The 24263-nt window shown below is 48.1% G+C and overlaps 1 protein-coding gene across 4 annotated transcripts in view; it reads left to right on the top strand.

The window, feature by feature from the left end:
* Positions 1-334: 334 nt before the first annotated feature.
* ACSL1 (acyl-CoA synthetase long chain family member 1) overlaps positions 335-24263 on the top strand; it is a 64580-nt gene continuing 40651 nt past the window's right edge. For 2 of the 4 annotated variants that reach the window (XM_059384350.1, XM_059384351.1), the window contains exons 1-2: positions 335-487; positions 21917-22143. In XM_059384350.1, the coding sequence (XP_059240333.1) occupies positions 21949-22143 (195 nt within the window). In that variant the 5' untranslated portion in view covers positions 335-487; positions 21917-21948. Of the gene's footprint in view, positions 488-16750; positions 16772-19880; positions 20029-21916; positions 22144-24263 lie in introns of those variants that run through there. The other 2 variants (XM_059384354.1, XM_059384352.1) reach the window with 2 other exon arrangements.

Below are 24263 nucleotides of genomic sequence, written 5' to 3'. Positions count from 1 at the left end.
GCCTGCAGAGAAACCCGGGTCGCCAAAAGTGGAGCACGCAAAAGGGCGTGTTCCGGTCCCCGCAGCAACGGGACCCCAGAGCTGGCCGGGCTTCTAGGCTGAGGCTCTATGATACACCCTTCGCCCTTCCACAGGTTCGCTAAGAAATGGAAGGCAGGCGAAGCGACTCCTGCTGAGTTTGCTCGTTGCCTCCCAGCACCCGCCCGCACGCAGCCAGGTTTGGGTTCCTCCCGCCGGGAGGCAGGCAGGCGCACGTCGGGGGCGGGGCTTGCTGGCGGAGGCGGGGCTTGTGGACGGGGGCGGGGCGGGGCGGGGCGGGCGCGGCTGGCGCACCGGCGAGCGGCTTGGCTCCGCGGCGGAGGAGGCTGGGGCGCAGCCAGGGAGCCGCGGCTCTACGGCGGCGCCCTTAAATAGCATCCGAGCGGGCGCTGAGCAGGCAGTGGGCTGTGCTGACAGCTGGCGGCGTAGCGGCCGGCCAGCCGAGGAGGTGAGTGCTCTTGCCGAGGGGAGCCGCGTCCTTTCCGGCTGCGGCGCCGGTGGTCTCGGTGGAGGCGCGGGGGCTCAGGCTGCCCCGCCGGCCCAAGCCCGGGAGGCGGCGGCCGCCGCGGAGACGCGTGAGCCTCCCCTCGGCTCCCAGGGCCGTTCTGCTTTTCCGGCCTCTGCCCTCGGCTCCTCTTTCCGCGGTGGCAGAGGCCTTCGGGCCGCTTCCTGTGCCTGAGCCGGGGATGCCCGGGCTGCGCGGGAGCGGGGCTGGTGCGCGGCGGGGTCCGGGGGACGCGCGCCGCGGGATCGGCCTCTCGTTTGTGTGGCGGCGGGGACCGGCCCGGCCCGCAAGGCGGACCCCGAGCTTCACATGCCAGGGATGATCCCGCGGGGCTGGGACCGGTGGTCTCTCGGCCACGGGCGTCCTTCCTGGCCCCGTGGCAGGGTTTTTGAGGCGCTCTCGGACCGCGCCTGGAAGCACGGAGCCGGACGGTCCTGCTGCCGCGGCGTGACAGTGGCCCCTGCGCGGGGCGCTTGCGGAAAGGTCAAAGGCAGCATCCAAAAGCCGGTTGCCAAGTGTAGAAATTCTCGCGGTGTCTCCAGAGTGCCCATAGCCGCTGCACACAGCGGTGCTGGAGTCACTCATGTACGAAGCCTGTGTTTTGAAATTAGGAAGCAGAAATGATGCCTTATCTCCTTGCGGCGTGAACAGAGAGTGGTGGGAAACGGCTTGAATGGACACGTGGACTCGGACCTAGAGACAGACACTGATCAGTGTGTGTGTTAAATCTCAGACCCCTTCCCCGATCCGCCTACCTTCAAGGTTATGGAGCTTAATTAAAACCTTGATGAAAGTGTTCTTTGTCTTTTGAAGTTAACACTTTTTTTTTTTTAAAGATTTTATTTATTTACTTGAGAGAGGACAGTGAGAGAGAGCATGAACGAGGAGAAGGTCAGAGAGAGAAGCAGACTCCCCATGGAGCTGGGAGTCTGATGCGGGACTCGATCCCGGGACTCCAGGATCATGACCTGAGCCGAAGGCAGTCGTCCAACCAACTGAGCCACCCAGGCGTCCCTGAAGTTAACACTTTTAAGCATCTTCCTGGTGCAGGAGTATCCGAAGTGCCCCCGACTGTCAATACCCTTCCTTTTATCTATCTATCTATCTATCTATCTATCTATTTATTTTTGTCATTGCTTAACATGAGAAAAACGTGAAATCTCACAATTTCTGACACAAATATCCCCTGTGGTTACCTCAATGTAAGCAGTTATTTGCTTAACACAAACAAAATTTCTGGTTGATTCTGCACTTTTCAAGTGGAGACGGCAGCTTAGATTGGCGGATGAGTGGGGTCGAGGAGGTCGAACTTTATTAGAGGAAATCTTGCTTGCCAACATGGTGGAGCCGGTCTTTGGAGGCTTTCTTTCTAGTCCTCACTCAAACTGGGAGAATCCCTTCCAGTCTGAAACTTGACTCCTTATTTGTGAAAGGAGCCTTTCACATTAGGCTTGAAGCCTTTCAGGAGCTAAGATTCTATGACTTGAAAAAGACAGTCCTTAAAAGCAAACTTCATACTTACCTTCCTCACTTAAATGATGTAGACCTATCATAGGCCATATATTATACACCTCTGTTTTTTGCATTTACTGTAAACAGAGAAGCTTTTTTTTTTTTTTAATCACCCTTCCCTCGCAATTATAAGCATTTTGACCTATTTCCTTCCTGTCTATGTCATGCATATTTTGGCAGTAATTTTATTATGATTGCTGGCAGCCTGACTAGAAAGAGATCTCTGGGCTTTTTGATTTGGGACATTTGAGAGAGAGAGCTACTTGGGACAAATGCAGGTAGGGATTGGTTTCTGTATATATCAGAGAGGCAGAGTTGTCATGGCTCTCTCTCTTCTGAATGGAGCTTGAAAGAACTCAAAGTTTCCTCGCATGCCACATTGTCATGCCTCCTGTCCAGGCTTTACCACATCTTTTGTTTTTGAGGTAGCCGTTTTGTGGAAAATGGACCTGTTCAGAGGAGGGGCCAGGGAAAGATCAGACTGGTTTGTCCTTACAGCTGGGGATTTCTCCTCTCTCTCTTTAAGTTTCACTTTTGTGGAAAGACCAAGACTACGAAATACTAGTAATTTCTAGATGTTGACACTCAAGAACCTGAGATGAATATATAATTTTTAAGGTCAGCTGCTGAATTTATTGCGCAAACTTTCCCCATAAAGCATCTGTCCATTATTCTTTGGCACTTACTTTCTCTTATATACAAAATCTGTTGAGTTAGGATCCATTAACAATGTTTTATGAACAGTATTGTTTGGATGATGCAATGGGTTAGACTCTTGTGTTCAAAAATACAGAAGAACTTCCTTTAAGGCAGCTCCAAGCTGTTGGTATCTTACAGCCTAACTTGAAACCGTGGTCTTCAAGCCTTGCTCTCTCACGGGCAGCTCAGTCAGAGGTAGACTGAAGGAGCCAGAGGTTTTTACTGTAGGTTGTCACACCAGCTTGAGCAGACAAATATCTTAGGGACACTTTTCTTTGACATTCATGCCTAGAGGTTGCATCTCTGAACGCAGCTGATCTGAAGCTGCCAGGGGTTGGGTTTAGTTTTAAACACTGTCGTACTTAAAGGGGCTCTGAGAGCTTTTTTTTTTTTTAATTTATTTAAAAAAATTGTTTTTTTTTAAAGATTTTATTTATTTATTTGAAAGAGAGAGAGCGAGCGAGCATGAGTAGGGAGAGAGACAGGGAAGAGGTGGACTCCCCACTATGCAGGGAGCCCACACCTGGACACCTGGGGACCTAGGGATCTGGGGCTGGATTCCAGGACCCTGGGATCATGACCTGAGCCCGAGGCAGACGCTTAACTGACTGAGCCACCCAGGTGCCCCTCTCTGAGAGCTTTTAAAGAAACCCAAGTTTGTAAAGCTTAAGAACTAGAATAGAAGCAGTTTTACCAGTGTTTCTGGCTGCAACTCAGAAATGATCATTTTATCTCCAGTTCCTTAACTAAAATGGGGAATGACAGACAGCGCCTAGGAATTTCTAGTTTGTGGAAGGTGATACAGAATTGTAAAAAATTGCCCAGACGGCAAGGATGAGAGAAAACTATTGTGTAGTCTGTGTTAGGTTACTGTTCCTGCCTTTTTTATATCCTCACATTCAGAAGTTCTTGACTGAGTTGTAACCTTTTGGAATCAAGAGGGGACCATGAAATATGGAACAAGCCTTGCTTGAAACGTGGCTGGCTTGGACAGAGGGCACATTCTTTGGACAAAAGCTGAGGTGGAGGTGAGCACTCTGTTGCCCTGTGCTGCCTGCTTGGGAGAATGCCTGTGGTTAGAGGCAAATGTCTTGTTTGCAAAATCTAAGATTTCAAAACTGGTGGCTCTGTGTGGGTACCTGGCCAAATTCTCTTCATGAGTTAGTTGCCAGTCTTCAAGTTTTACATGAAAACTTGAAAACTAATACCTAAGTCAAAATGATTTGCCTTAGAAAACCTATATATGTATGTGTATGTTTGTGTGTGTGTATGAATATAAAATATAAAATTATAATTTAAAAAAGTGTATATAGTATATAAATATGAAAGTATTTATAATAGGAATGTATGCTTTTGTTATAGAATTATATTAAAATAGGAATATATATTATATGTTTTTTATATTATAACAGGAATCTATGCTTATAGAAAATTTGGGAGCTCTTAAAAAACCGTCTTCAAGAGAATAAATGCTGTTCACATTTTTGTGCATTTCCTTTTTGTGTTTTTCTAAACAATTGCCTTTTTTACTTTGAGCATATAGTTTTAATTGAAGATAAAAAAATTTTTTCAAGATTTTATTTATTTACTTGACAGAGAGAGAGGAAACACAAGGAGGGGGAGTGAGAGAGAGGAGGAAGCAGGCTCCCTGCTGAGCTGGGAGCCCCATGCAGGGCTCAATCCCAGGACTCTGGGATCATGGCCTGAGCCATATGCAGACACTTAATGACTGAGTCACCGAGGCTCCCCAAATATAAAAATTTTGATAACTTAATTTTAATCACGTAAGTTATATTGTGAACATTTTTCCATGTTGTTACCTGCTCCTCAAAAAATGACTTGAGGATAACTGTATAATGTGGTATATGGGATATGTCCCAATTCATTTACCCTTTTCCTATCGTTGGATATATTTTTAAAAAATATTTACTTATTTGAGAGAGAGAGAGAGAGAGAGGGCACCATGTGTGTGGGGGTGGGGCAGAAAGGGCAGAGGGGGAGGGAGAGAATCCTCAATCAGACTCCCTGCTGAGTACCAAACCCAACATGGGACTTGATCCCAGGGCTTCGAGATCGTGACCTGAGCTAAAATCAAGAGTCGGATGCTGAACTGCCTGAGCCACTCAGGGGCCCCTATTGTTGAATATTTAAGAATAACTATTTTAGGACAGTTTGCCAAGCTTCTCATATATTTAAATGTATCTTTTTAAGAAATTAGGGCATGTTCTGCTCTAAAACTGTTGGAATGGACAGTGATTTGAGAATTATTTTTGTTCATGAATGGTTTTAATGGACTTTGGGGTTCATATGTTCTAGTCAGAAGCTGTCGAAATAAGGATTTCATGGTCTGGAAAGAGAAATGGAAAAAATTAGGGCATCAGAGGAGGAAATGTGGATTGCTGTTTATACCATTTCCTCATTCTGGAAGGCCTTCTGATAAATGTATTATCTGTCCGTATGCACAGTTTTGGCTGCAAGAGAAATGGGTACTTTCCCCCTCAGGTTTGTTAAGAGAGAAATGTCTGTAGAGCTAAGGCCCAAATACCTCAAATACCGTTTATTCTTTTAACAACTAGAATAAAAAGAAAGTTGCTACAGAGACTACTTTCTGCCTCAAGGCTCAGCTGTCCCCTACAAAGCAGGGCAGTGTCAGATGACTAACCTTGTGGTCCCAACCCGGGCAGGGGCAGGCTCAGGCTCGGGACGGGAGAGGTGGTGATAACAGCCAACCGCGCCAGGCCCTGTGCTCAGTGCTTCTCACGTGTTGACTCAGTTAAGCCTCCCAACAGCCCTGCAAAGTAAGTCCTGCTATTATCCCTGTTTTACAAAGGATATAGAAACAGGTGCAGGCATTAAGTCGCCCACAGTGGGATTTGAACCTGCACGCATAGTCAGGCTTCAGGGTCAGAGCTCCTAATTAATTGGCTCCGCTGCCTCTGAAGACCTTGAAACGTTCTTGGTCCAGGGAGTGTCTGGAAAGTTCCAGGTTACCCAGCTGGTGGTGAGACTGAGAACAGTCTCCATGTCACTGCCCCTTGCTATTTCCCTGTCTCATTTTTACACTCGGTCTCGGACCACCAGAGTGCCGAAAAGGACAACAAATTTGGGTTCAGCTCAGTTTAGTGAGTAGCAGGATCACTGGCTAAGCAGCTTGACTTTCTAGAGAATTAAAGAGTAAAAGGCTGTGCCTGCCCTGCCCTGGAAGTTGGTCTCCTAAGACTGGTGAACCGTCGAGGCGCATGCTTACTGCATCAGGTGTGAGGAAGGAAGAGCTGCATGGCTGAGGCCAGGGACCCAGGCTTAGCAGAGCTGCTCAAGCCTCACCTGCTTAAGGAAGTGCTCAGCCTCACCGCGGCACATAGATTTGCTTTCCGCTGCATATCTTAGGGCATTTTTTACCAGAAACAGACTTTCTCAGCATGTTTTAGACAAGAGAACAGAATTGTGCATTTTCAGGGTTTGAAGGCACAGTGGTATCCTCTAGTGGGGAGGGCTGCCTTTTTTCTAGTACAGTTTTAGGCAGAACCCCAAGATAGCAAATAAAAGCAGGGCTGCATGGTCGAAGGGGGCCAGGGTAGGGACCCCAGCTCAGGCACTTCGCTTCCTCAGTCACCCTGGTCTGAGGGACTTCCCAGCAACCCCAGGCCCCCACCACACTGAAATAGACTAATTTGCTCTCTTGGCAAACCTGTTGTTTGGGAGATGGGTGACTGAGCCCAGGTTACACAACCTGTGTTCCCCTCTGGCCATGACACACAGGGGAGTTTGTTCCTGGGCCTGTTCGGGGAATGACCAGATCTCGATGTACTCTCTGATTTGTGCCCTGCAATTTGCTTTTCTTAATTTACTCTCTGTACAGGGTTGCACAACACATAGCCATTCTTCCATTTCCTCCTGGGCATCACCGCCCAATCCATAGCCCCATCACCTCTGGTTTAGACAGCAGAGACCCTTCGTTTAAAAAAAAAAAGAGGGGGGGGCACCTGGGTGGCTCAGTGGGTTAAGCCTCTGCCTTCAGCTCAGGTCATGATCTCAGGGCCCTGGGATCGAGCCCCACATCTGGTTCTCTGCTCAGCGGGGAGCCTGCTTTCCCCCACTCTCTCTTTGCCTGCCTCTCTGCCTACTTGTGATCTCTCTGTGTCAAATAAACAAATAAAATCTTAAAAAAAAGAGAGAGAGAGGGAGAGGGAGGGTGATTACTTTTCCTAATGCAGAACTCTGAGTGAATCCCTCCCTTCTGCCCAGAAGGCTTCCAGGACTCCCTTTAGAAAGCCCCACGTCTTCAGCCTGGCTCTCATGAGCTTCTAGAGTTTGCTTCCAGCTTGCAGTTTACCTTATATCTCCCCAGCTACCACATCCTGGGACTTCTGGAAAGGCAGACTCTGGAAGCATAGTGTTGCATCAAGATCTCTGCCTCCCAAGAACATTTCCGTGAGCTCTCTCCTCTGCCTGACTGGCTTTCCTATGTCCTGGAAGGACCCCAGGGACCCTGTGCATTTAGCATGACCTGTCTGCGAGGCCTTATCGCACGCCCCTTCTTCAGAGCCTTGCTCCTTAGAGAATCCCCATCACTCACTGGAACCCCGGGCTGACATTCAGCGAGCGGCGGTGTGCCCGCAGCCACGATGATGGTTCAGATGTGGAAACACTCCCATACTGGGTAGAAATAGCTGCCACCCTAAGGGCCCCCACCCCTAATTCTGATTTGGAAGACTTCCAGCCTGGTTCATCCGGGGATCTCCTGAGCCTGTTGTGGGCCAGTGGCTTACTTCGCTCCCAGTTGGTTGGTGCCTGGCTGTACTGGTTATTCCTGGTTTGGAATAACTCCCTCCGTCCTTCATTTGTCTTTCACGTGAACATATCTTATTCCCTCACATAGGCTCCGCAGCTCCGTTCTAGGCTCTGGGCATTTAACAGACCTAGTCATTGTCATCTGTGAGTTTTCAGCAGCATTTGACATGGGACCTTACTGCGAGTAAGCACTTAATACCGCCTGATGGTTGGTTGAGACCAGGAGACGTTCCGATGATGAGGTATAGAAGGGAGTCACTGGCTGACAAGAATATACTTTTAGATGCCCCAGGTTTGTGTATTATGGTTCTGGGCAAAGCTTAGATCTTGTAGGTAAGATCAAGGCATCAAAAATCACTAGACCAAAGCCTGAACTTTCATTGGGTTGAACTTAATATCTAGGGGTATATCTGAGGTATCGTTTGCAGGGTACTTCCGGAGATTTTCAAACAGCAGGTGGCTATAGGCTTTGTAGTGGGAAGAAGGCAGATCAGTGTCAGGTTCTAGATAATCTTACATAACTGTACCCTAGTCTTCATTTACCTGGTAGTTCTACTTAAAACCATACCTTGTCTCCGTGCCACTAGTAAAATGGTCAAATAGCTGTTTGTTCCTTCTCTAGGGACAATTACCCACATTGTGCGTCACACAGGCTTCTGAGGTACCCCAGAATGGGGAGCTGGCAGGGAACTTGCCTGTCAAGCAGTCCAACCAGCCACCTCCCAGAGGCCAGAACCGTGGTCCAGAGAGGTGTGGCTGCGGGCCCAGACACAGGCTCGACTTGGAAGGCAGAGCCAGCCTGTGTTTTCCTGATAGGGTTCAGAGATAAGCGCCGTGGATCCCCTGTGGCTCTGGGGCACTGGTTCTCCTTCCTCCAGACTAGCTGGCCCAGTCCATTTGGGCCCTCACGCTTGCCCCGGCGACATCCCTGGCAAAGCCTGTCCTCTCCAGAACACTTCTTGCCCTCATGGGCAATGTTGAGTGTCTTTGTCTCCCTCTTCAGTGGGACGTCTGTGTGTAGGCTTTGTCCCCAACTGGTAACGCTGCCCCCTAGCTGTGGCACACTTTTCAGGGGGCTCCAGTTAGCACTTTTGTTTGTTGGTCTCCCATACTCAAGAGCTGACAGAGACTCCGGTCAGGCAGGTGCTCGCAGAATTTGCGGGTACTGCTCAGTGGTAGTTTCCAAAACGGAGCACACATGCCCCGCGCCCCGAAGTGGGAAGACCACCCAGGGTGCAGAGTGGAGGTATTAGAACTTCTGCAGCTATTTACTTTTTAGGTTAAATTCATATATATATATATATATATATATATATATATATATATATAGCAGTGTTCAGAAAATATTTGCAGATGTCTAGAGTTCATAGATGGCTGCATTTCCATATTACGTACCCATTTCTTTATTATCCTGGATGCATTTTAAAAAGTTGAGAGAACCAGAAAATAACTCCTTCTTTGTACATCAGCATGGCAGGATACCTATAAATGCCATTAAAAAATAGAGAGAGAGAGAGAACAGTTTGTCAGTTAAGGGGGAATCAAAACTGCTTTGCAAAACTAGGTTGTGACTCATGTTAATTTGGCCTCTTATGTCAGAAGAGTCATGTTAAACCCAGAGTATATTTTGACTTTGGACCAAAGCTTAACAATGTAGAAGCCTCATTAGGAAAAAAAAATTTATTTTAATTTTTTATTTCTTAAAGATTTTATTTATTTCTTTGAGAGAGAGCGCATAAGGAGGGGGAGGAGCAGAGGGAGAGGAAGAAGCAGGCTCCCCACTGAGCAGGGAGCCTGATATTGGACTTGATCCCAGGTCCCAGAGGCAGATGCTTAACTGACTGAGCCACCCAGGCATCCCTAGGACAAAGGTTTTATTTTTTATTTTATGCTGTGTCCCTCCCCTGAGGCTAGAGCAATGTTTGATATAGAGTGCATACACAGGAAATATTCTCAATTGAACATACGGACCTTCCCTTGGGTGACAATTAAAAATCATGCTGCATATGGCACTTAAGTCAATATTTAGGTTAGCTTTCTTTGTTGAAACCTGTAGTCAGATGGCAGGACTCAGGGATGGGTCAGTCAGCCTGACTCCCAGCAGATCCGTGCACAGAGCTCCCCGAGCATCATGCTGGGAGCATCATGCTAGACGGACCTCCGAAGTGTCACCTGAATGAGAGGAGGTGTGGCATTTCTTTGAAATCTTTTTGTTTTGAAAGCTTTTTGTTTCAATGGGTGTAAAATGAGACAATAGTCCTGAATAAAGCTCAAGCTGGGATTAGGGGCACATCGTGCCTTCTTAAACTATTCTAATTACCTTTGAATCCATGTGGGCATTTTCCTAATAAAATTAAAAAAAAAACACAAGGGGAAAATAGAGACCCCGAATTCGTGTCACTTGTTGCAAGTAGGTAATAGCCGGCGGAGGCCATCTCTTCTTCTTCCTTCCCTTTGGAACATGGTGTCATTTTTCAGCTGTTGGGTGTGTGTTGTTTGCAGCTTACCTGCCGCCTGCCACCTCCTCTGGTAGTTACCTGAACTCTGGCTGTTATTCTAGCCCTTGTCTCTGGTTGTCACCAGGCCCCCACCCTTCCCTCCACATACAATGAGCTTAATCCTTCAACCCTGTGTGCGTCTCATGTGTCACTTCCTCCACCAGAGGTCTCCCCCAGAGCTGACCACACGGAGAGGTCGCATCGGGGGTCCCACACTCTTCCAAGGCTCTGTTTGGCCTTGAGGAAGCCCACCGGGTAAGAATAATGGGAGGTTCCCTTCATCGCTGCTGTTTAGGGACACAGACAATTAAACAATTAATTTCTGTGCTGAAATCCGCAGACACTCGAAAGCGTCCCCGTCCCTGGGTGGCTGGCCTTCCTCTGTGTGGGTGGAGGTCCGCCCGTGTTCTGTCTCCCACTTACCCGCCCGGCTAAGCCGCTCGTCTAGTTTATCCGCCCCCCTGCAGCCACGGTCTATTTTCAGAGGTGTAAGTAACTCGACCCAACGTTGTGTCCCTTCAGCCTTCTTAGCCAGGTCATTGCTATTTGATCGTCGTGACCTCTGTGAGCAGCAAGGACTGGGCCTCCTTTTTCTCTGTCACCCGCATCAGGCCTCACCCTGGTGGCAGACGACGCCCCACTGCAGGGGGACGAGCTTCTGCAGCCAGCCAGGGCTCAGCGTGAACTGGTGGCGTGACAGTGACCCTGGTTTGTGGCACTGCGGTTCCTGACCAGCCAGCCGCCCCTGCCCCCTACCTGCCAGCCTGGGCTGGCTCTCGGGCTGTTGCCTCCCCCCCACTGGTCTCTGCCTGCTCCCCTCCGCCTTCTGGAAGGCCCTGCCTCTCCACACCAGCCCATCTGTAGTGCTTTCTCCCTCCCGAAGCCCTCTACCACTCACTTCTTCACTTTCTGCCTGGATAGTTGGATTAAATCTTTCCTGCAGGAGTGTTTGTTTTCACCGATACCCTAAACTCTTCGAAGGCAGAGGAAGCCCACGAGCACTGCGTCCTCATGCTGTTGGCCTTCTGTCGGCCAGGGAGGAGGGAGAGTGTTTTTTTTTCCCTGCGATTTTGCTCATTCGCGGTGGGACCTTTCTCAGAGAGACCCTCAGGTGGAAGTTGCCACATAGCTGGTCACTGGCTGCACCAGTGTCCCACACCAGGTGGACAGTGATGGGGCTTCTGCCCCATCTGTCACTCTTCTAGAAGGCCCTAGGCCATTTTCTGGAGAGGTGGGAAATATGTATGTGTGAGAAGAAATGAACTGACTTCACCTAGTGATATCTTCTTCATCTTGAGAAATAAAAAAAAAAAAGTAATAACACAGCAAAGTACATAGACTAATAAAATCACAAACCAAATACCTATGTGGTGTAGCATAGAAGTGACAGTTTTTAATGTAATGTTGCTTGTCATCTTTCCGTGTCATGCTGTCATCTGGAGTTTCTGGGTGGGGGTGGAATCTGTTACCAAGTCCCTGACTCAAGACAAGGCTGTGTGGCCACCTTCTGCTCTCTGTAGCATCGCCCTGGAGAAGCTCCCTGGTGTTGGTGACAGAAGGACGCACAGATTTCCTCTGTTCCCCCCCTTTCTGGATCCCCTCTGAGGCCCACACAGGCAGCAGCTCAGTGGGCACAGCCAGTCCCTAGAGCAATGAGGTTTTTGCCTCTGAGACTCCTGTTTTCCTGGACACAACATCTGAGGGGAACCCGGGACTTAGGTACCTTCTCTGTGTGCAGTTTCTCAAACAAATGGGCCCCCCTTCCCATCCTGGAGCCCTAAGTAGAGTTCCTGCCTCATGGGGTCCAGCCATGGCTAACATCAAAAGACATTTGTCCTCTTTCCTAGTAAGGTCTTTCCCTCCCAGGGGGTGAAGCCTCCTGTCCCAGAGCTTGTTCTGTGGTTCATCGCAGGCCTGGAAGGTGGAGAGTCCGTTCTGAATTGTATTTCCTTCCCTAGCTCTTGTCAGAATAGGCTCTCCTGGTGTTGCCCTGTCCCCCAGACCGTGGTGTCATATTCATAACATGTGGTCCTCCAGACATAATTTGGGCTCCTGTGCCAAATGTCAGCTGAGGTCACGTGCCTTGTTGGATCCAGTGGGTGAGTGGGAAGCCGGACCTACCGAAGCCCCTTCTGTCTCTGTTCCCACGGAAGGGTTGGGTCGGCCTAGCCAGCGGGTCTTATGTCCACCAGCTCAAGTGAGGCGACTGACTGGCCGAGGCCCGTTCCGCCCACCCTGCCCCTTTCTCCACCTCGCAGTGGGAAATGGCCCTGCCTTGGCTTGGCTTCTGAGGACTCACTTAACAAAATTAAATCAATGTTTGAAGACCAGTGGAAAAACCTTGCTTCCCTTAGGAATTTTTTTTTTTTTTTTTTTTTTTTTTTTTTAAATGGAAACGTCTCCTCTTAAATCCAAGCCACCTCATGTGCGCAGACTGCAGTCACCATTCTCCCAAGTGGCTGTCCGTGACAGATCTTCGCATCTATGTTGAAGGGTGATGGAAGGAGCACTCTTTGGCTTTCTTTCCTCTGCCTTCCAGAGAATGCTGGGCAGGTCCTGCGCGTGGCATTCCTTTCTCAGATGGCCGCCCACCCGCGGCCGCGGGCGGTGCCACGGGCTCGCCTCCGCTGCTCCCAGCGGCTCCTGGGAGGTTTCTCTGGTTTCGAGGCTTCTCTTCTCTGCCCTAGAAGACTCGCCTCCAGAAGCTGGGTGCCAGCCTGGTGTCAGGACTCAAGCGCTTCTTCTGACATTTGCAGTTCTACTTAAGAAAGGTATTTGTCTGCTCTCTTCCCTTCCTTATGGGCAACCCTGGTCTTTCAAAAAGCGATCCACAGTCTCCTGTCTGAATATATGTCTACATGTCTGCTAAGGAGAGGAGAGGACCCTTGTCCTTGGATGAACTTGAGGCGACATTATACAGAAGTGCAACAGACTGGGCATTGGAGAACATCATGGGAAGATGGGCAGGAGAGTATTTTTTTAAAATCGCTTTAATTCAGTGGTCTCCCACCTTTTCTCCCCCCACCCCCCGCATCACTAGGTGGGGGTGCTTGCTTCCTTCTTGCACGCGGGCTCCCAGCAGCTGCCGCCGCCGCCACGATGTGGGGTTTAGAGGGAGAATGCTGAAGTTTAGAAATACTTGGAATACCTCCTTTCCCTTTGGAGAATCATTGTTCTATAAATACACCCTCCCCGGGGCCCATAGCAGAGAACTGGTCAGAATCCCAGAGGGTCACTCACAACTAAGTGACGGTCAATAAAGCACCTGTCCTGGACAAGGCATCGGGGCACATAAAGACAGATGGGAAGAGACCCTCGGCCCGAGAGAGAGACGCAGACGCTCCCCACAAGTGCGAAGTAGGAGGCGTGAAGGGTCACCCATGGGCTGCGGGGAGCATCCTCCAAGGATTTGGGGGGGGGCGCTGACTGCTTCTGACCGAGGAGGTCATGTACTTACGAACTGATGAGAGAAAATGGCCTGTTTGGGTGGGCTGGACATCTGAAAACAGTGCCAGGGAAAGGGCTGTAGGTGAAGGAGACAGCAAAGGGAGGGGATACAGAGTGGGCGTGGAGGCATAGGGAAGACCTTCTGGTGCCTTCCAGGGAAGGTCAGGAGCTCCGTGGAGGAGTGGAGACTGGGACACTTGCTTCCTAGCCCTGCTGAGGTGAGGCGCCAGGAGGGGAGCTCGCCCAGAGACGAGAAGGTGGACCCTTCTCCTCACACGTGGAGGGCAGCTTTCAGGACCTTGGGAAGCTGGCTGGGAGCCCACAAACCACCTTCCAGCCTCCCCCCTCCCCATTTTTCTTCCACATTCTATGGTTCATTCTCCGGGCTCGAAAACCTAGCCCTCCAGTTCCTCCTTTTTCCCCTTTATATCCACATACCAAAATATGTTTTTTTTTTTTTTTTTTTTTTTAAGTCATTAAAAGCCTCTTACTGTTAAATAGGCATAATGTAAAATTTACCCTTTAACCCACTTTGGAGCATACAGTTCATTGTCATTAAGCACTTTCTCAGTATTGTGTAACCGTTAGTGCTGTGGAGTTCCAGAATTTTTCATCATCCCAAACACAGACCCACAGTCACTGCCTGCCCCTCCCACCTTCCACTCCTGTAGCCTCTATTTCTGTCTCCACGAACTCGCCGCATCCAAAGGCCCTGGAACACATATCTTCGTTTCAGGGTTCATCCACATTATGGTGCGTGTCGGAATTTTCTTCTGCTCTAAAGGCTGAACGATACTCCGTTGTCTGCAGGTTCCACATTTGGGTCCTCCATCTGTCGGTGAGCTTTGGGGTTCAGATCCCCGCTTTTCAAAGCCCCATATCATGGTTCTTTTACCATCCAGCGCATTGCCTCCCACCTTTGTCTAGATTTGAATCACCGCATGCCTTGGTGGCAGCCTGTGCCTTTCAGCGTCCCCAGGCTTCGCCTTCAGACCTGGTGTCTAGTTCCGTTCTCGCATGGAGCTGGGGCACGACATTGGACTTTCCCCGGGCACAGCCTCCTATCTTTGAGCTGAAGCTAATAACATCTCCCTGCGTGGGGGCTGTTGTGAGAATTGTGCTTAGTCATGTTTGTGATTGCTTAGCACAGCGGCTCTCAATGAAATCATTTCACACTGATTTCCCTGAAGGTCTTCCTTCCCTTCTCCTGAACCCAGTTTCATCCTGTCACTCATTCCAGATTAATCTGTTCAAGTCCTAGCGCTGAGCTGGGGAGTTGCTTCCAACCGTACTGTTTAGTCCCCATACCCTGAAGCAGAGCTGACGGTCAGAGGCCACACCGATCCCTTGAGGACCAGCCCTCTTTGTGGCTTCTGCACACGGCTCCTCTTTGAGGGTGTGTGACCTCTTCTCTCATTTCTTTGGCCCTGACTGCCACCTTGTTTCTCAGAATGTTGTGTGTATATTTGTGTTACGTTTCTTACTTCCAAACTTCACGAACACGGTCCACATGTGAAGAGTAAATAATGTAGATGCCCCGAGAGAGGGTGAGGATTTCCCCCAAACTCTGTCAGTCTTGATGTCCTCATGTCACCCAGGTTCCCTCATTTTGCAAGGTGCCTCTCTCTTACCCAGGCTCTCATTTGTGGGGGGGGGGGGGTTCTGTCAGTCACCTCAGTTTGAACACCCATCAGGTAGAAAAGGCCCCTCGGCCAGTCCCAGTCTTGGGTCCTCACAGAGCCTACCTCACTGACTTCAGATTTTTTCTAAGGAAAAGAAATGTAATACTCATTAGGTTGTTTTTTCTGGAGGTTTGACCTTATAAAGGCAAATAGTGGATATTACTGTCAAAAGCTTTTAAAAGTCAGTTTAACAAGCAATCAGGTATGAGGTTGAGTTATATAATATGGACCCATCGGGCACATTTTTTAAACTGTCCTAACATTGTACAGGTGTGTTACTGTGACATGGGAGAATTTGTTCAGTGGTGGCAACCAACGTAACCGCACGAAATCCTATTTGAGGAAGCACGTTTAAAGATCCTGTTTGAAGAAGCTTGCTCAAAGAACTCTAATAAAATACCAGTGAAATGTAAATAGGAAAAAGCACACACTTCTCAAGTAATTTTTTGTCATGTGGCCTAAGTATGTACGTAGCTTACAGAAACTGTTGTTATAAGTAGACCTTGGACCATGTCCTCTATCCCTGAAAGTTGATCTGTTCAAGTTGGACCCATGATATTTGGAATCTCACTGCTTGGGGGCACATCTGGAAGTTGTGTCTTGGTGGCCAGTATGAACAGGTGAGGCATCACCCTGGTCTCACTGGTTATAAATTAGTCGAGCTTGATGCTTTAGATGCTTTATGTCCTCTTTCTAACTTTGGGCATATGGGCAGGGAGAGTGTCTCTGCTTCATTGCTCCTTTTACAATCTTGTTGGAAATTGACTTGGTGATCCAGAGCCTCACTTTCATGGAAATCAAATGTGTTGCTTAAGGTTTATTATACTTAGTTGGGAAGAACCGCTCCAAGGCAGTAGAAGGGAGTAATTAATTCCCTGTGGAACGACTTGCGTGCTGTTGTGTGGGTTCCCGAAGTTACCTGGATGGTTGGTCTTTGCCCTACTCAGGCTCAGAACAGGACGATGGTCCCAGGGCAGTGTCTGTGGTCAGGAGCTCCTGTATAGAATGGGGTTTGGACAGCGACTTCTGCTTTTCCTCCCAAACTGGTGGACTCCGGCGTCCCTGTGGAACTCCCATACAACCCTCTTCAGGGAGAGCCCGGTCGCTCTTCTGGTTCAAGAGGGGATGGCTTAAGCAAATCTAGCTTTAGGTCATTTGCCAGCCAGGGTTAAGGAGCACGAATCCGACAGTTTTGGAGTGGCACATTGAAAGAACAGCGCACGGTCTGGCTGCCGCCCTCTTGTTCCTCCCGGAGGTCAAGCTCTGCCCAAGCCAGCGCAGGACAAAGGGGGAGTTTGAGCTTCTGTAAATAGCCTATTGTACCAGGGGAGGAGGTGGGGCAAGGAATGGCAGCATCTTGCCAGCTTGGCTTGTTGCTTTTAAGGAGAGATGTCAGGATTTCTTCATCTGCCGCTGCCAGGACAAGGGTGCAGTTTATTTCTGTGGGTTTGCTTGAAGGCTGCATTCCTAGCGAAGTATTCCATCAGACCGTGATTATTCAGCTGAATGAAAGCTTGAGGAACTTTAGAAGGGGAGACACGTCCAGATTACCTTTTTTTTTGGGTTTGCAAATGATAGGAAGAAAATAAAATGCTGATGTAAGTATAAATCTACACAATCATAGGAGCTGTGTGTGTGTGTGTGTGCGCGCGCGCATGTGTGTGTGTACGCACACGTGTGTGCCCCTGTGTCCTTAGAGAATGATGCCCTTGTGAGTCACCTTTGCCCCACACCCCTTTTTCCTGGTGTAAACAAAATGGTAAGAAGTGAGACTTTGTGTGCAGGTGGCCTTGGGCCCATATGTTCGAGTGCAGGATGATGGGGCAAGCGCGAGCGGTTATGTAAGACATGGGGCATTCACATGGAGTTCAGATGCTAGGCTCTGCTCCTGTTGTGGAAAGTGAGTGCCAGAAGGACCTTTAGAGAGCAGCCGCTCTCACTGTTCCTGAGCCGGGGTGGGTGTCAGGAGACTTGCAAGTTGCACACAACCCCCACCCCCCGCCCCGCGCAGAGGGGTAGGTGCATGTTCCTTGTGCTAAGGACCAGGGGCAGAGGGTAGGAATGGTTCACGTACAGGAAAAAGCACTACTTGAGAGCTAGGTCAGTGTCTCGGGGAAGCCCCGTAAATCTCCAGCCTCAGCTTCCTTATAATCGTTTTGTATTGCGAGACAGTGTGATACAGAGTGTGAAAGCTTTACTTCCTGAAACACTAAATCAGCATTTGCTGGGCCACTAGCAAGGCTCTCCACAGTTTGGGTTGATAAGTACCAGGATTTCTGTTTTCTGATGGTCATGCAATCCAGTTTTTGTGACTTGGCCCCGTGCATCTGTTTCTGGAAGCCCAGGCACCCTTCCCTCTGGTACTTTGCCGTGGAAGTGCACCACACTTCCCTGACCGCTGTTCTTATGTTCACTGTCCATTTTGTGGTTTGTTTGTTTTTAAGATTTTATTTATTTGACAGAGATCACAAATAGGCAGAGAGGCAGGCAGAGGTTGGGGAGGGAGGAAGCAGGCTCCCTGCTGAGCAGAGAGCCCCATGCGGGGCTCTATCCCAGGACCCTGAGATCATGACCTGAGCTAAGGCAGACACTTAACTGACTGAGCCACCCAGGTGCCCCCATTCTGTGGTTTTAGACTTCAGGACCCCAGTGAGCAAACCCCCTTTTCGTAGGTGTGAGGAGGAAGGAGTCTCAAGAGCGTTGCAGGGAAGGAGAAGCTAGCTGACAATAGGCTTGTGTGTTCTTGACAGAGAAATACTGACTGCCTAAGCCTTTAAGCTGATTGAATCATTATTCTTAGCAAACAGCAACATTGTTATTTGCCAGGCCTGCAAACGTATGGAGAGGATGATGTGGAAATTTGCTTTTGAAAGAATTTTAAAAATATTCCAGCTGGAACACCATTGGAATAAGAATAAAATCTGTCTGGTTTTTAGTAATTTGTTGGATTCTTCTTCCTCAAGACCTGTTGGGGGACTGTCTTAAAGCGTGGTGTTTATATTCACCTGCAGCATTAAAAGGCTATTTATTGTGGCCAGTTTTCTTTGGATGTGGGTCTGCCTTCATTTTTAAACACCCCAAGTACTTTTTCCTTCATAGCAGTTCCATAGAGGGGAGATTTATAATGCTTTACAGGAGTTGTTCTTCCTGTGGATTTAAAAGAAGGATTTGCTTTAGTTCTTTACCGGAAAGACTATAGTTTTCCTATATACAGTGTTAGCCGGTGGGTTCAGTGAAGCTGGTTTGTGGCTTGTCGCCTGGCTCTCCTCTGAGAGGCATGAATTAAATTGCTATACCTCATCATTACCAGTTAAAGATAAGAATGCAGCTGGATTTAAACCCTTAAAGTTACACACTCAGGTCTGATTAAATGGTCTAGCCTGGGTGCTACTAAATCAGTAATTTTCTTTATTTTTTTTTTAAGATTTTTATTTTATTTTTTGACAGACATCACAAGTAGGCAGAGAGGTAGGCAGAGAGAGAGAGAGGGAAAAGGCTCCCCGCTGAGCAGAGAGCCCGATGCGGGGCTCAGTCCCAGGACCCCGAGATTATGACCTGAGCCGAAGGCAAAGGCCCAACCCACTGTCACCCAGGTGCCCCTAAATCAGTAATTTTCTGAAGTTTTTGTTTTTTTTCAAGTTTTCTTTCTTAGTTTTCTTAGTATCTTAATTTATTTCTTATCTCTAGAAAGAGACTTTTTTTTTTTTTTCTTTCTTAGTCTAATGCTGTCTACAGTTTGGCTACTGCTGATGCTTAAAACAGAAAAGAAAAATCACCAGCTTATAACCATTTGTTCACGGGGGAATTATTTTTTGTCCTCACACAGCGATGGGATTCTGTTGAACAGCCCCGGCGAATTCACGCAGTCTAGGTTTTATGGAAATCACCTTCGGGACCTGTGGGAGAGAAGAGACCAGGGCAGAGGGGTGTGTCGGGGGTGGGTGGGAAAGTCCTGTTCAGATCTGGGGCGCCGTGGTGTGAAGGCGGCTGGAAGGCGGAACGATTGCAGAGAAAGGCACGTTTGCACGTTGTACACATCCGGTTGCTTCGCGTCCTTAGGGTAGCAGTGCTGTTTTTGCAACGTGACCACAGGGGCCAGACTTGATTTTGTCTGCTTATCCTCGCGGTCTCTTCCTCACAGAGACATTGCCTCGTCTCCGGCTCCACCGACGGGAGCGCTTCTCACACCGTGCAGACATTGCTGGCTTGATTTTGCACCTTCCCCACCAGCAGGTGAGCCCATGGAGAACCTGCACCGGGTTCTCCCCACTGTGGGCACCGGGCCTGGCATATGCCGGATGCCCCACGATGGGCACCAACCAGAGTAACTCAGTTCCTGTGCATTCATCTAGAGTAAATCTGCCGGGAGTGTACTACAGACAATCTGTTTCTTTCTTGGTCTGTCTCATGTTGGTTCGACATAACCACCCAACATCTGATCATGTATTTTGCTGTTTTGTTTTTTTTTTTTAAATATGTCCATTGTCTCTTCTCATGGGGAAACTGAGCAGAAAGAAAACAGTGTCTGTTTTCAGATCTGGCACTGGCAGTGACACTGATGCCTGTCCCTGCCCATGGGTGGAGCAGTGGGGTGACTCTGCTCTCAGCTGCTCATTGGCCCATCCTCCACCCTCTCTCCTCCTGGGAAGTCAAGTATGAATTTTGTCTGCTAGTTACCTTTAGCCCAGTGGGCAGCAGCGCGCGAGTCAGCATGTGACTGATGTCCTGAGAGACCTTGGCAGGTCGGGTAAGCGGCGGCTGAGCTCCTCCAGCCCCCTCCCACCCCCAGCCCTCGCCACCTCTTCTGCTCTGTGGTGGCTTGTCACCTAGCAGTCAGCCCCGGGTGGCACAGATGGTGAGTGGTTTTGTAAGTCCGAGAGCTCTCTCTCTCCACCATTGTGACCTAAAGAGATCTTGCTTATCTGTTCCTTCTCAATTGTTATGTAAAACCTGGAAATTTCCTCTGTGTGTGTGTGTGTGTGTGTGTGTGTGTGTGTGTACACCTACACAGAGCTGTTGTAGCACATGTCTGCCCAAGCTGACCAGACTGACAGGACTGGTGGCTGGTGAAAACAATGGGTCCCCTGCCACTCCATTAAAAAAAAAAAAAAAATTTACAGTAGTATAGATTGGAAACGTAAACATGTCTGTATTTGAAAAAAGAAAATTATCTTCAGCTTTGTGACCTAGCTCTTTAAAAGAACACACTGTAAGTGGCTCACAGATGCCTCCTGAATGATAGCTAAAATGTTCGTACTCTGTGAATCGGCAGGCGGTGTTCGAGAAAAGCCGTCCGCATTTACCACGATGTTCTCCGCTTTACTGCCACACATGCTGTAGAGTACTTCCTCATCAATAGTTTTCTCCTTAGAGTTACTCTTACTTATTATCTGTACTGCACACTTTTTATACTGGTATATGTATGAGTTGTCTGTAATATCCAGTGTGAGGCTTTTTGTCTAGTTTTCTTCTGTGCGTTTTTGGCCTCTTAATTTTGTTGGTGAACTCTTTGTGGTCTAGCCTTGTTTTTAATTAACTCTGTCCCTTCCTGTTCTACACACAGGACCAATCACAGAGTCTTGGTAGGCGAAATAATGATAGTGCCTAGAACGTATTGAGTCGTTTCTGGTGCCCCGTGCATTTAGTCCTTATAAAAACCCATGAGATCACTACTGTTTTCAGCCTCCATTTATTCTTAGGGCTACAAGACTCAGAGAGGTGAAGTAATGTGTCCTCAGTCCTCTAGCTAATAAGCTGGGAAGACAGGATTTGGCTCTTGAATCTGGGGTCTTAAATACCCTTCGTTACTACTTCTCAGCTACTACGCTACAGTCTCTCTCTAGATGTTTGGTGGTTGGTTTGAACTTCATGTGCACCCTTTTAGCATTATAATATAATGTAATACTATATTATATATAGAAGAAATTTTATACATATTATATATATATAAAAGAAATTATTCGATCCAAATAGTGAACTCTGGTTCTCTGGCATATGTGTTGCTGCTTTTGTGGTACAGAGTATGGGGATGGCAAGAGGCATGTTGAAATTTAGGTTGGCGTGCTGTATCCATCGGGAGCTCGTTCTGAGATGCGTGGGCAGAAGCGGGAGCGGATGGCCGTTAGGTGGTGTGGGCTTATTTGTGCCTCTTCCCCTTTCTTCTCATTAGCCGTGCTAATGACAGCTGAGTATATCTGATCAGGTGGAAGGGAACAGAGACGGTATCAGGGAAGGAGGTGGTGACTTACGCCCCTGGAGCATGTTGTGGCAAGAATTCTTCCTGAATGAAACCTTTTAACATGGGGAATGGAAGCTTGACACAAACTGATACACATATAATGAACTTCTTCTTTTTATTTTTTTAAAAAGATTTTTGATTTATTTATTTGACAGACAGAGACCACAAGCAGGTAGAGAGGCAGGCAGGAGGAAGCAGGCTCCCCGCTGAGCAGAGAGCCCGATGTGGGGCTCCATCCCAGGACCCTGAGACCATGACCCGAGCCGAAGGCAGAGGCTTTAACCCACTGAGCCACCCAGGCGCCCCTACACGTACAAACGTACAATGAATTTCTAAAGGGTTTTTAGAGACGTGAAGCTTGACAGCCAAGGAAAGAGCTGGACCGTTAGACTGTGGGTTCAGAGCCTTGACTGGTCAGGAATCAAGTTGGATGGTTGGCCTTTAGGAGTTTTGGACACAGGTCTTGCCTTCCTGGAAGGAATGTGACATTCTTGTCTTTTGACAGAATTCAGCTTAGGGAGCGACCATCACGGGACGATGCAAGCCCACGAGTTGTTTCGGTATTTTCGAATGCCAGAGCTGGCTGACTTCCGACAGTACGTTCGCACGCTGCCGACCAACACACTCATGGGCTTTGGAGCTTTTGCCGCCCTCACCACCTTCTGGTACGCCACGAGGCCCAAAGCCCTGAAGCCACCATGCGACCTCTCCATGCAGTCTGTGGAAGTGCCGGTAAGTGGAGGGGCTGGCCTGCCTGCTGTGTGCATTTTCTCTGCATTTCTCCAGGTTCCCCGTCGAGTGCTATGTTGGTCAACATCAGTCACTGGCCGATATTTGCTTGCAAGGGCACTTTGTAAGCCAAAATGTGCTCAACACACAAAGTTGGCCGGTGGGGTCATAGATGGGGGTAAGGGCCAAAATACAGGGCAGAGGGACAAAGTGGGTGGTGTTGGCGGGGTGTCTCCCTCTAGTCACCCAGAGGCTCACTGCAAGAGTCCTACTCAGTTTTGACCCGTTGCTAGGCCCTATAGTCGGCCCAGAAGATTCTGTGAGCAGGAAAGGAGAGGCATAGAGTCCCTGTTCCCAAGGGGCTTGTGTTCCAGCAGAGAAGAGAGTTGTCAAACAAACATTCCAGAAAGAAGGATTTCCTCTGTGGTATACCTGATACTTAGAACACCTCCCAAGCTTTTGAAAGAGACTCTGAGATTTCACCTAGGAAAAGGCAATGCTAGGAACTTGCCAGAATAACACGGCCACAGAGTTTTGGGTAGGCCAAGAACAAGCCAAGAGCATTCAGGTGGTATCAGAGGTTGAGTACCACAGTTGTGTAGAACTTGGGCACACCGTCAGCCATGTTCTTGTTGTCATGGAAGTGAAACGCAATGTATTTCCCTCATTAGGGCCGAATGGTTGCCATGGCATGGGGAAAGTTAAGGACCCTTTTTAGAAAGATTCTTTCTTAATGCTTCGGCTCTGCCTTCCTTCCCTTCTGAATCTCTTTAGTATAAAACGTGAGGGGTTGAAAAGATGAAGCAGCCGGGTCTCTCTGGTGCTGGGACTCTTGGCCTATTCTCTGCGTTGTCGTCTCTCGCTTTCCCCTACCCAGGGCAGAATCCGTTTTCAGTATTTCTAACTTTTAGCACATATAAAGAATATTTCTTTTTCTCCATCCTGCCCTGCTCCCCAGGCTGATGGCCGTGAGCAGGAGAGATGCCCTTTCAAATGAACCTTGGCCTGATGAGTACCTTTTTGTTATTTATAGTTTTGTTATTTATAGTTTTAGTTCTTTGCTTTCCTTTAGACAATTGCTTGGATTCATTAATTTGAAGCTTTTTAAATATATAGTAGATATGTCAGTCTAATACATGCCAAAATGTAAAAATAGAATGACTGAATTATTGCCAAGAAAAGTTGGTTCTATGCCTTATTTAGAAGGTAAACATGGCTTAATATTTTACCTCAGCTAATCACAAACTGTGAAGGAGAAGAATTCAGTTTTTCTAATAGATGTGTGTGAGGTTTTTGAGATTCCTTTTCTTCTGGAGGAGGACCTGGTGTCTCACAGTAGCATTGCCATTGCTGTGAAAAGAATATTTGGCAAGCGCAGGTTTAAGATATTTATAATTTAGCAGTAACTGTAAATGCCTAATTCGTATTATATGAGAAATTGTGGAAGCACTTACAATATGCTCTTTAAGCTCCAGCTTCGCATAAAGTCATTCTGAGACTTGGGAAAATAAGCATGCGTGTCCTCTGTGGAATAGTTTAAAAATTACTGAGAAGCGGAAAGAAAATTAAAATCTATAATTCCACTCCCTGGTAGAGAGGCTTCCTGATTTTTCTCTTGGCTTATAGAAATGGACTTAGTTCTGGTTTTCAGAACTTGTAGGTCCTTTTGCTTTGCATTTCTAAAAAAAGACCTTAAAATATCGAATTCAAGAGAGCTTGGTAGTTATAGATGCGTTTATATAGCTAGCATGGCCGTATGGACTGCTTATGGCAGAAAGAAGCCCTTAATTCATTTCATTACATATTCATGAAAAGCCTGCTTATCTGGCACGGTCAGAGGAACTGATTGCCGGAATAAAATATTGTTGTTTGGTTCCTACTTTGAAAACAAGCAAGCACCATTTGCCAGTCAACATCCTGATCCCCCCCCCCACCCCCGCATCCATTTCACATCCAGATTTTTACCCTCTCCCGCTTCCCATAAACCTTCCCAGTTATTAAAACGAGAGGAATCTGCACTTTTTGGTTTTGCTGCATCTCATGACCACCCACCGCGTGATTCCAAGCTACACCTTCTTTTTTTTTTTTTTTAAAGATTTTATTTATTTGACAGAGAGACACAG

The sequence above is a fragment of the Mustela nigripes genome, chromosome 18 (genome assembly GCF_022355385.1).
Source record: "Mustela nigripes isolate SB6536 chromosome 18, MUSNIG.SB6536, whole genome shotgun sequence".
NCBI lineage: Eukaryota > Metazoa > Chordata > Mammalia > Carnivora > Mustelidae > Mustela > Mustela nigripes.
The sequence above is the reverse complement of the archived record's forward strand: the minus strand, read 5'-3'. Positions and strand labels throughout refer to the sequence as shown.